Here is a 12577-nt window from a genome sequence, read left to right on the forward strand (position 1 = left end):
GGGGGGTTTGCTGTAAATTATTATTAGGGATTTGCTTTCTTTTGTAATGGAATTAGGATGCAAAACAATTGGGGGTTTGCTATAAATTTAGACACTTCTGTTTGGGTTTTGATGGATTATAATGTATGTAGTTTGCAGATTTCTCAAATGTTTTGTGTATTTTGGATTTCAGCAGCTAATAATTGAATATGAGATCGAAAAGATTGGAACTTCTAGAAGCTCAGCAGAAGCAGAAGAAGCTGTCAACAGTAAAATCGCGCAATGCATCCGTCAATAGACGGAGAGCAAAAGAAACTGTGACTGATGATGCAGTGGATGAAGAAAGACTCAACGGTGTTGCTCTCGAAAAGCAGAGGTCGTCAAGAAAAAAACCACGCATTGCAGTTGCCGATGGCCCAAGGGAAAGTGAAATTGTGACTGATGAAGTGGATGATAGACTCAACACTGTTGCTGTAGAGAAGCAGAGTTCGGCAGCAACAACACCATGTTCTGCGTTCATCAGTGGCAGGTCAAAAAAAAATGTGGCAGTAGTGGGTGAAAGACTCAACGCTATTGCTCTTGAGAAGCAGAAGTCGTTAATAATAAAACCACGCTTTTCATTAGCCAATGGACGGAGGGCAAAAGAAATTGTGACCGATCCAGTGGATGAGAGGCTCAATGCTGTTGATGTCAGCCTTGATTCTGGGTGTGATATTAGAGATGAAGATGCTGACATACTTGATGCGGATGGAGACAGTGACGTACTGATTATGGATGACCAATCATTACCCACCAACTCTAATGAAAATGCTGACATAATTGTTGCGGGTGGAGACAGTGACTATCAAATTGTGGAAGACCAATGGTTACACACCAACTCTGACGAAGATGCTGACATACTTGATGCGGATGGAGGCAGTGACTATCAAACTGAGGAAGATGAATGGTTACCCACCAACTCTGATGAAGATGCTGACAAACTTGATGCGGATGGAGACAGTGACTGTCAAGTCGTGGAAGACCAGTCATTACACACCAAGTCTGACAAAGTTGCAGGTTCTTCAAAGAAAAGGAAATCCGGTAAGGCTCAAAGGCAAGTTAGTGACCCTCATAGCGAGTCTTACATAGCAAACTATAATGACCAAGGAAGCACTTCTCTGCCATCGGGTGAGTACTTACTTCCTGTAAGTCAGTAACGATTAGTTGTTTATTTTGTATATTAGAATACAAGTAACTATATTATAATGTTTTGTACGCTTCATTTACTAGATAACCGAATCCCAATCATATTCGACAAATATGGGCGGCCTTGTGATGTTGGGTCAGAAGATTTTACAGTGGATATTGGAAGGATAGTAAAAGCACATTGTCGTCCTGCGATCGAGTCTTGGAAAATTGTTCCAGACAGTATCAAAGAAAATATATGGAAAGATATTGTCGTAAGTTAATTCAATTTATCTGTGTTTTTTATGAAATATTTATGATCAGTACATGATATGGAGATTGTCTTTACAGGTTAAATATGTCGTACCAGAAATTTATAAGCCTTATATTTTGTCAAGGGCTAACAAATCTTGGAAAAATTGGAAGCATTATCTGCGATTAAAGATGGATAAATATGAGACTATTGCTGAGAAGAAAAAAAATATACCGTTGCGTTTGATTAGAAACAGAGAAGATTGGGAAAGTTTTGTTGATTTCTGCAATACCGACGAGGATAGAAAACTTCGTGCAATTGGTAAAAAATCTATCCAAGCTATTGAATTTACACACTCATGTGGCAGGAGAGGAATTTACCGCAAAATATACGACTTGGTAATAACTTGATATTGTTTATTTAAAGATTCATATTATATTGACTCTTTGGTTTCTCTGTAAAATGACATTTTCTGTAATCTAATGTAGGAAAAAGAGAATCCAACTGGTGAAGTTAGCAGAGCTGCGATATTTGTTGACACCCATAAACCCAGGAATGTAAATGATCCTAAAATGGTAAGTAGTCATTTCCTTTGTTGTTAGAGCACCATGACTTAAGGCTTGGTTGTTTTGGTTGTCGTTGTGTTGTTGGCGGTGTTTTAAAACCTATCCAACATGAAACTGTTTTACTGCGAGGTTTAATAGCCCGTCCCCCCTTTTGAACACCTCATGCTGTTTCAATCTGTGTCTAGCTGAGTTTGCAATTGCTAAACTCATACCGTATATTTACCATAAGAGTTAAGTGTATTGGTATTTTTAGCATACTTATCGTATATATGCAAGTTCTTAGTTTATGTATTCTGCAACTGAGTTACTTTGTTCCTGCAGAGATTAGTTAAAGAGCTTGTAGAAGCTAATCCAGACGGTCAAAGAAATATCGACACTGATGCTGTCGCGTTGGTTAGTGAAACAAAAAACTCTTTCTTTTGTAGACCTGAATCTTCTCTTCTCGTGAAATTCTTTTAAAAAACTCTTTGTTTCTTAGGTATATGGACGTGATCCAAGATGGTTAGTAAGAGGCATGGGAGGAGGTGTTTCAAGGGCTATGATGCGTGCTACGGCTCCATGTTTAGAAGCTCTTCACAAAAGACAGCAAGAAAATAGGAGTTTGCAGTCTGAAATCGAATTACTCCAAACACAATTTGAAATACAGACACCAGGTCTTACTTCTACACCATCAAATCAACCTGCGCCACCCACACAAAATTGTACTTCTACGCTATCAAATCAATCTGCGTCACACATGCAAAACCGTGCTGCAACACCATCAAATCAATTTGCGTCTCAGGTAAAAGAAAAAAATCAATTTGATTCTTACAGATCGAATTTACATTCAGAATTGAATTCTGCACTTGAAAGTAGAAATGAGGCTTTTTATCTTAAATTGAAATTTCGAACTTTCTAATATCTCAACTATTTCAAAGTTCTACACCATCATAGTATCATATCATATATAGAGATAGAAATTCATTACTGACTTAAAGTCTAAAGTAACCACTCATCTCTCTGCATATATTTCGTATCACTGAATGTATACTCTTGGTTGGATGGATGTAGGCACCTGAAGCATCCAACTTGCCTGCTCGTTCACATTTGGCACCTCCTGCATCCAACTTGCCTGTTCGTTCACGTTTGGCACCTCCTGCGTCCAACTTGCCTGCTAGTTCGCGTTTGGCACCTCTTGCATCCAAGTTGCCTGCTCGTTCCCATTTGGCACCTCCTGCGTCCAACTTGCCTGCTACTTCACGTTTGGCACCTCCTGCGTCCAACTTGCCTGCTCGTTCACATTTGGCACCTCCTTCGTCCAACTTGCCTGCTAGTTCGCGTTTGGCACCTCTTGCATCCAACTTGCCTGCTCGTTCCCATTTGGCACCTCCTGCGTCCAACTTGCCTGCTAGTTCATGTTTCATAAAAAACTTTAAAGGAAGAACCATTGCGTTGGGTAGCATCAACGCTGCTGATCCACCAATGGAACACGTCTATAGTTTAAGCATCGAAGAAATATTTGACAGAGATGCAGATTTATTTGATGAAGATGGGAAGCTTGGAGATGTCATGATTGGTGGCGTGATTAATTGGCCAAAAGCATGTGTGCAGTCCGACATGCCTGCTGGCTCATGTTTCGTAAGAAACTTCAAACGGAGAATCATTGCTTTCGGCAGTTTCAACACTGCTGATTCGGCGTCGGAACGTGTGTATAGTGTAATTGTCAAGGAAATATACGACAGGGACGCAGAATTATTTGATGAAGATGGGAAGCTTGGAGAAGTTCCAATTGGTGGCGTGATTAATTGGCCAAAAGCATGTATTAAGCCTTGTTAACAGTAAACGATGCCGATAGTGCTTTCTGATTCATGTATATGTAAAGTCTTTGCAATTGTTGTATATTGGCTTCTAGTTTTAGAAGGTTTTTTCTATATTGGATGTTTTCTGGACAAGAAAATGTTTATGAGGTACAATTTAAAAAATGGCAGGAGACCAAGTGTGTAGGTACTAAAGTTGGCAGCATTTTCGACGCATTATAGCTGTCGAAGTCGTCGGTACTGCAATTTCTGAGTTAAATGTATAGAAATATCCACTTCGACTGAAATAGTAGAAATCGAGTTGGCCTGGGTCACTATAAACGATGAAATCAGAATAAGTGGCACATTGTTAGTGAAAAACTTGTAGATTACCTAGATATTTTTGATCTAGCGACGTCACAACTAATTTAATAATTTCTTTCCATGTCGAAACGTCAAATCTTTTCCTCAGATCTGACATCTAATTAACAACTTATCGATCACCGGAATTAAAAATTTGGTCATCTAACAATTTTTGTGATATGAATTTATAAATTTGGCATCATGTTTGTGTTGATCTGACTCGGGAATTAAATTCAACTTAATGTCTAATTTACGAAAATGCTAAAAATCCACGGTCTTTTTATACTAAAAAAATACCCTGCTTATGTGTCATTTCCTAACTGGTGCACGTAGTCAACCAAGGACCCACCACATGTCCTATCGGGTTCAGCACTTCCAGAATAGATCTATGACACATAGGGGTGTAAAGATATGCGGGAAAAGCGGTAGATGGGTACCAGCTTCAGATCATTTGTTTTTACTCAGACCAACTTGGAGAGAGATAAGAGAGAGTGTCAGAGAGAGAGAAAATAATTCCCAAATCTTAACTCAGAATAGATCGGAAAACCTTTGAATTCTCTAAACAACAGCTAGGTAATCAACAGGGATTCAAGATAATAGAAAGAGGAGATGGAGGGTTAAGCTTCAGAATATACTTTTCTAAAGATATCGGAAGATGGTTATGCAAATCGGTGGAAGAAATCAACAGGTCGGAAAAACAGCCGGAGCATATGGACACAAAGACATGGAAATTTCGCTTTTATGTTAGAGAAACAACAAATAGGGCTTTAATTATACCTAAAGGTACAAATGGTGCTGGATGGAGAAAGTTTCAGGAGTTATTATGCAATCTATTGGGAGATTCTACAGTAGGTAAGCAGGTCTTGCCTTCATCATCAGATTTCCCTCAACAAATCACTGACTCAGGAGAGAGGAGGAACAACAACAGACTCAATCGTATCTTTGTATGTAAAGCTTATGGAATATGTCGTGGAACAGGGTTGCTAAGGAGATAGCAGAGAAACTCAGATGAAATAGATTCTTAAAAATAAATGTCAATGATGATAACACAACTACATTTCAACCTAATAATGATTCGGAATGGCAAAGTTGTTGGAAACCAATTAAATGGAGTATTGAAGTTAAGAGATGGATTTCTGATGATGTCACAATTAATGAAAGAAATATTACAGTACCACAAAATTGAGTGAAGATAAAAGGGTTTCCAGTACAGCTTTGGTCCAAGATGAATTTTCACTCTATTGGTGATAAACTGGGAGGATTAGCTGAAGTAAATAAAGGAACAACAGACCGTAATCCGGCTTGTTGTAGACTCAGAATCAAATGCAAGGATTTAGAGATTCCAGCAGCAATTCAAGTAGTTATAGAAGGTACATCATTTCTCCTTGGGATTGAATGGGATTATGAGTACAAGCCAGCAACAAACGTCACCGTAGAAGGTTACCGGAGAATAATTAATCAGCTGGAGAGAGAGAGAGTGTACCGTTGAATGCAGTCAACACAAAATTCAAATTTAAATTTCAAGAGACTGTCAGACATACTGCTGCAACTGTCCCAATTGAATGGAATTTTACACACCCATGTGTCAAATTTTTATTGGCTCACTTTTAAGGCGAACTCCCTGATTTTTCCTGGTGGGGTAGGATGAAAATGAAATCTACGATGGATATAACTGACACATAGAGGTGTAAAGTGGGGGGAAATCCGGTAGATGGGTAGCAGGTTCGAATGGAGAAGAAGAGAACACATGGAAGTGGGCTAGCACTCGGGCACGAGTAACTCACACAAACCAAAAACAATTGAAGATTACTTTGGGAGATATCGCGCACAAAGGGGTACACGCAGTCATCAGAATAACAGAAACTCAAATCAAGTTCACAGTCAGGATCAAAGTCAAGATCGACAGGTAACAGAAATTCAAAAGCCCAAGATTACTTCGATAGTTTTAACAACAAGAAGAAGCAGAGCATAGAACAAGCAGAGCAACATGAATCCAATCCGCTCGCTGTAAATCTTAATCACACAAATAATACACAAATTAGCATCGACACTAAGACAAGCGAACCTGAAAATTTATCACCAAATTTGTTCAGACAGAATGAAGGATCTTCACAAGGAAATGCAATTGCATATTCAGTAAGAAGACAAGTAGTATATAATACAGTGGATATGTTAATGGACGCAACGAAAAATATTGGAGGTAATGTAGGAGATATTAATCCAGAGGAAACAAGGAGAGTACATGTAGAAATTGTGGCAAAGCACATGATGCTAAGTGAAGAAAGAATTAAAAACAAAATGGATGTAATTGATGAGATTGTTGAAGTAGAAGATACTATAGAAGATTCAAATGAAGACAATATGGAGGTAGTTCAACAAACAGTTAACTTGGGTACAAATAGTCTAAATGGATATTAAAATTTTGATATGGAACATGAGAGGACTAACATCAGTAGATAAAATGGATGGATTGAAAGACTTAGTGAAACAAATCAAACCTACTTGCATATTAATTCAGGAGACTCACATGATGAAAATGAATGATTGGTGGGTGAAGCAAATTTGGGGCAGTGATAACTTCGAATGGAGAGATATTCCATCACAGGGTCTCTCAGGTGGATTGCTTACAATATGGGATGATAATGCATTGATGAGATTGTTGGACCTAATACTCTTTCTCAGCAGTTCAAAAGTAAAGTAGAAGATTATAAATGGTGTTTAACAAATGTTTATTCTCCATGTTCTTAGTGGGGTAGATATGAGTTTTGGGAAGAGTTTGAAGACCTTACAGGATGGGCAACTGAAAATTGGTGTGTAGCTGGTGATTTTAATGATACAAGAAGAGGCAGTGAAAGAAACAAGTGGAGGATCCAAAAGAGGAAGAAGATTCTTCAATGACTTCGTGGAGATGCATGAGCTGGTGGATCTACCACTAAATGGAGGTATGTTCACTTGGTCCAATATGCAAATTGATCCAATTTTGAACAGATTAGATACCATTATAGTTGCACCAAATATGCTTACAAAATTCCCTCTAATCACTCAAACAGTACTTTCTAGAACTATTTCAGATCACTCATCTTTACTACTTACTACCTCCAACTATGTTAGACAAAAACCTCCTTTCAAAGTAGAAAGTTACTGGTTTCAATACCCTGATTTTCTTGAAAACCTAAAAATTTGATGGTCTATTTTAGAGTTTAAGGGATCTGCTAGCTTTATTTTTTCAAAAAAACTGCAAAATTTAAAATTTTTCTTAAAAAGATGGAGTAGAGTTACTTATGGAAAGATCAGTGCAAGAAAAGCAGTACTTACATCACTAATATACAATATAAACTCTTTGGAAGAACATATTTCATTATCTACTAATTTATTTAGTGGAAGAGTGGAATTAAGAGCTCAACTTAAACAACTGAATTTTGAGAATGCAAGGAAATGGTTAGTCAGATCAAAGTCACAACATTTTAAAAAAGGAGATGCAAATACTAAATACTTTCATATGTTGGCAAATGGAAGAAGAAATAGAAACACCATACAAAAGATGATTATAAATGGAGAAGACAACTTCAATCAAGAAGACATTAAAAAGGAAATCTCAAATTACTTTCAGAATTTATTTCAAGCGAATCATCCTATCAGGCCACGAACGGAGGATATACATTTCACAAAAATATCTGAAGAAGATAAAGCTTGGGTGGAAAGGAAAATTGAAGAAGAAGAAGAGGTCTTACAAACAATCAAAAGATTTAAAATTGGCAAATCCCCGGGCCCAGATGGGTACTGCATGGAATTTTATAAGGTAGCATGGGATATTATTAAAAGGGACTTCATGGTTGTGGTTGGAGAATTTCATACTAAAGAGAAACTAGATTGGAGGACTAACTGTTCTGTTCTTTTATAAGTCTCATACCTAAGAAGGAACAAGTTGGAAATCCAAAGGACATTAGACCCATAAGTCTAGTAAGCATCATGTATAAAGTGATTTCCAAGGTTTTAACACAAAGGTTAAAAACAGTTTTACCTAAATTAATTTCTGAAAACCAAGGAGCATTCATCAAAGATAAACAAATTTTAGATGGGATATTGGTGGCTGGTGAACTTATTGATGCTAGGATGAAAAGTAAAACTCCAGGATTTTATGCAAGCTTGATATTTACAAGGCACTTGATAATGTCAGCTGGCACACATTGGTGCATGTTCTTAAAGCTTCTGGTTTTGGAGATAAATGGATCAGCTGGATCTATTGGTGCATCAACTCAGCACAACATTCAGTACTCATTAATGGGTCATCAACTGAGAAATTCAAACATCAAAAGGGATTGAAACAAGGAGACTCACTTTCTCCTTTTCTATTCATTATGGTGGAATTTTTTTTTACAAAACTGATGAACAAGGCAGTAGAACTAAATATGATCTCAGGCTTTAATATTAATGGGATAAGAGTATCACACTTACAATATGTTGATGACAAATTAGTGTTTCTTGATGCAAAAGAAGAAGAAGCTGAGAACCTACTCATAATTTTGCAGATTTTTGAAGCAATGACATGTTTGCAAGTAAATTTATCAAAAAGCTCAATCCTCAGTGTGGGGGCAGAACATAAAGTGCATGAAATGGCAGACATTCTTAATTGTAACATAGAATCTCTTCCATTAAAATATTTAGGATTACCAGTGGGATCAACAAGCAGGAATTCATATATTTGGGAGGTAGTTATCGAAAAATTTCAAAAGAAGTTGGCCTTATGGAAGAGAAGATTTTTCACAAAAGCTGGTAGAATAACACTTGTAAATGTACACTATCCAGTCTACCCATTTATTTCCTTTATATATTCCAAATGCCTGTCAAGGTGGAGAAGAAGCTGACTCAAATCATAAGAGATTTCCTTTGGGTTCTACTAAAGATAAAAGAAAAATTGCTTGGGTTGGCTGGGACAAAATGAGCAAACCAAAAAAACTTGGTGGAGTTGGTATTAGAAGTTTGAGGTTAACAAACAGAGCATTATTAGCTAAATAGACTTGGAGATAAGCAAATGAAAAGAAACAACTTTAGCGAAGAGTGGTGCAAAGTAAACTACAGGGAGATGACAAGGAATTATGGGCCAAAAAATCTACATTGCCACAAGGGAGAGGAATTTGGAAGACAATTCATAAGCAGAAAAATGTAATTGAAGATATAACACATCTTGGTAATGGGAGAGCTCTCAAATTTTGGTTGGACAAATGGAAGATTGCTGATACATTTAAAGACAGGTTTCCAAGAATATATAAACTGGCTCAAAACAAAAATACCACTATAAGTGACATGGTATCAAATGGTTCATGGAATTGTTAGCTAAAACAGAATCTAAATGCTATGGAACTAACTGAAATCACTGAGTTGTTACATATATTGGGAGAACCACCTGAGCTTACAAAAGAAGAAGACAACATATCATGCATTGGTCCCAATGGTTTCTCAACAAAGTTCTGCTACAATTGGCTAACACAAAGGGCTGACACACAATCGGCAGATGTTCCTTATGCATGTATATGGATCAAGAGTGTCCCTCCAAAGGTACAGTTTTTTATGTGGTCAGCTGCCCTGAACGCTATACCTAGAGCTGTCAGTTTCTAACCCGGCCCGCGTGTTGGACCTAGCTTGGCTTGTTTTAACCCGGCTCGGCTTGGCTTGTTTTCTAAACAAGACGGGTTAGGGTTGTCATATCTAGCCCTAGTAAAAACAAGCCGATCTAGGGTCAACCCGCGGGTTACCCACCAACCAGTCAATTTCATGTGAGCTACTAATTTAGGAATTTTAAGTTGCTAATTTAAGAATTTTAGGGTTTTGTGCTAGAAATCAAAGTTCATATTTCCTTAAATAATTTAATAGAATCCAAATTTCATTTGATTTAGGGTTACGGAGTAGTGATCCCTCTGCCCACTAAGTTTTTTATACATTTAAGTGATTTTGCGTTTCAACCACCCCATTTAACAAGCCAACCCGCAACCCGTTAGAGCCAACCCGTCTAGCGATAGGGTTGGGGTTTTTGGCTTGTACATGAATAGTACTAGGGCTAGGGATGACCCTAACCCGTCCATGGCTTGTCAAGCTAGTGCTGAGTTGACCCTAGCTTGCCCCGTAGATAGCTCTAGATATACCCACTACAAATAATTTGTTAAGAAGAGGCTGCAACATCCATAGTACCATCTGCTCTCCATGTTCTGCTTCAGATGAATATGTAAATCATCTATTGTTACACTGTTGATAGACGCATTTATGTGTCTAATTTGTCCTCAATGTTTCGTATTGTTAGTACTCGTTTTCGTCCTTATTATGGTGTTTTGTGTGTTTGTAGGTATTTTTTGGAAAATAAACTTTGGTGGAAAAATCGGCTCGAAAAGTTGTCTAAAGCACCCGGAGGACACATGTTATTCGGACTCGCATTGTTGGATAAGGGGCACCCAAATGATAAGGGGTACCCAAAGGATATTTACACCCAAGCATCTGACCAAAGGCGCCCCTCATGGCATTTTCTATTCGCACCCTAGTTCAGGATAGGGGGCTCCTCTTCCTCTCGGTTTGAAAGATTTGTTTTGGCGGTAATTCTTTCATGCAAACTGCGGGATTTCCTCTGATCAATTCTGAAGAGATTTTGTCAAGATTTTGTCAGAAATGTGGTGTAGGAATGAGTTTTCCTTCCAAACAGGCTTGGTAATGACGAGTTTTGCGCAAAAAAGAAGAAATTTCTGAGCACAGAGAAATGGCAGGATTCTCGGGGTTCATTTTCGTATATTTGGAAGTTTGGCTTGTGGATTCAGCGAGTCTTTCTCTAACCAAACGAGAAACCAGCATGCAGGCGTACAGAGAACGCGTGAAGAATCACCAGCACATACATGCACAGAAACAAAAGGAAATAATGTACGAATAATGGCAGGGAGTAAATGAGAATTATGCTGGAGTTAATGACGAGATTTTGTGATGCATTGGGTATAAAAAGGGGATCTTGGGATTCATAGAGGGGGATGGAGAGTTGGGGAAGAGAATAGAGAGCTACAGAGAAGAGATTGGACGAGTTGCAGAGAATATTTTTTTGCTGCTGTAGAACACGAAGAACATACTTACCAGGACAGTCGTTTTCCAACAGTCACAACGACTCACAGCCGAGGGTCGTACATCAGAGGCAGACTTATTTGCTACAGCGTTTGCGACACAGAGCCGTGGGTCTTACAACAACAGTAACAGTGACACATCCTCTGTATCTTTTTTTTTTGGTTTGTAACAAATATAATTATTACAAACCCGGTTTTGAATTATTTCTCCATTTTCATCATTTGTAAACACCCTTTGAGCAATAATAATGATTTTTGAGCGTGTTTCCAACAACATGATGAGAGGCTAAATTCTCGCGTAACCAAGGCAATGAATGAAGCTATTCACACATGAATAATGGGTAACTATTTCATTTTCTCTAATATTTAATTAAAATTCACTCAATCACTGCTTTTGCAGAGTTTTTTAATTGTTTACATAATTTTCTTCATTAGTTGTGATTCAATTAGATAGGTTATGCTTTGTTTAGATAATCTATGCTTAGGGGATACAATTAATTTTTGAGAATATGTTTGATTATTTGTGAATTAAGAAATAAAGGATTAAAAGACTAATTAGAGTTATGGAATATTTGACATTATTCATTCATGTGTAATAGTGGATTCTAGTGTCTTGGTTATTCTCAATATCATGATATCACTTTATTTGAGTTTGCTATATTTTTATTTATAAAAATTAAGTCTAAAAAAAATCTTCCTTCATAAGTCTCAACGAACCTTTTTACTACAACTCAATTGAAAAACACATCAATTTTTGGCGCCGCCGATGTGGACTTGTCTTTAGGCTAGATTTTATAGATTTTTTAGGTTTTTATTTGTTTTTATTTTATTTGTTCTTCTTTACGTTTTAGGGTTTTTGTCTTTTCCTTACAGATTTTGGAATTTGGAGCGAAAGAAAATTTTGCCAAAGCTTTGGTGAATACTTAAAGACTCGGAGTAAAAGACAAAGCTTTGGTTAAACCCTACAGAAGGGTAGTATTAAATATTAAATTGTTTGCAGAGAAGGACGGTGATTACGATATCACCTCGGCCCCTCGGGTTCGTACACGACATTGGAGTTGTGGCCCGAGTCGACTTCAGCGGTTCATCGCCCGTCTGGAACGGGAGGTAAGTTTGTCGAAACACTCGCGAATCCCCTGTCAGCGAGTTACTTTATTCCTTCGTTTGCATATATGCTGAGGACTTGAAAACGGCTGCTTTAATTTCCTAGTAAAGGGCAAGGACTGGCCATACAAGATAAGGGTTCGGATTTCATCACCGTTATCTTCTTGCCCTCCTTAGGAAAACAAAACCAAACGCGAACCTAGACCTAAAATTTGGAATAGAACGATACCTATAGGGTAACGAGCTTAATAGGAAAGTCGTTCGAAAAATATTGGTTACTCT

The 12577-nt window shown here is 37.7% G+C and overlaps 1 protein-coding gene across 3 annotated transcripts in view; it reads left to right on the forward strand.

The window, feature by feature from the left end:
* Positions 1-3898, forward strand: part of LOC113283735 — a 4401-nt gene extending 503 nt beyond the window's left edge. For 2 of the 3 annotated variants that reach the window (XM_026533073.1, XM_026533074.1), the window contains 7 exons: positions 173-1146; positions 1249-1418; positions 1495-1794; positions 1885-1971; positions 2284-2355; positions 2441-2743; positions 3013-3898. In XM_026533073.1, coding sequence (XP_026388858.1) covers positions 189-1146; positions 1249-1418; positions 1495-1794; positions 1885-1971; positions 2284-2355; positions 2441-2743; positions 3013-3777 — 2655 coding nt within the window. In that variant the 5' untranslated portion in view covers positions 173-188 and the 3' untranslated portion in view covers positions 3778-3898. The remainder of the gene's footprint in view (positions 1-172; positions 1147-1248; positions 1419-1494; positions 1795-1884; positions 1972-2283; positions 2356-2440; positions 2744-3012) is intronic. The other variant, XM_026533075.1, reaches the window with a different exon arrangement.
* Positions 3899-12577: the final 8679 nt, after the last annotated feature.

Source organism: Papaver somniferum, chromosome 5 (genome assembly GCF_003573695.1).
Source record: "Papaver somniferum cultivar HN1 chromosome 5, ASM357369v1, whole genome shotgun sequence".
Taxonomy (NCBI): Eukaryota; Viridiplantae; Streptophyta; class Magnoliopsida; order Ranunculales; family Papaveraceae; genus Papaver; species Papaver somniferum.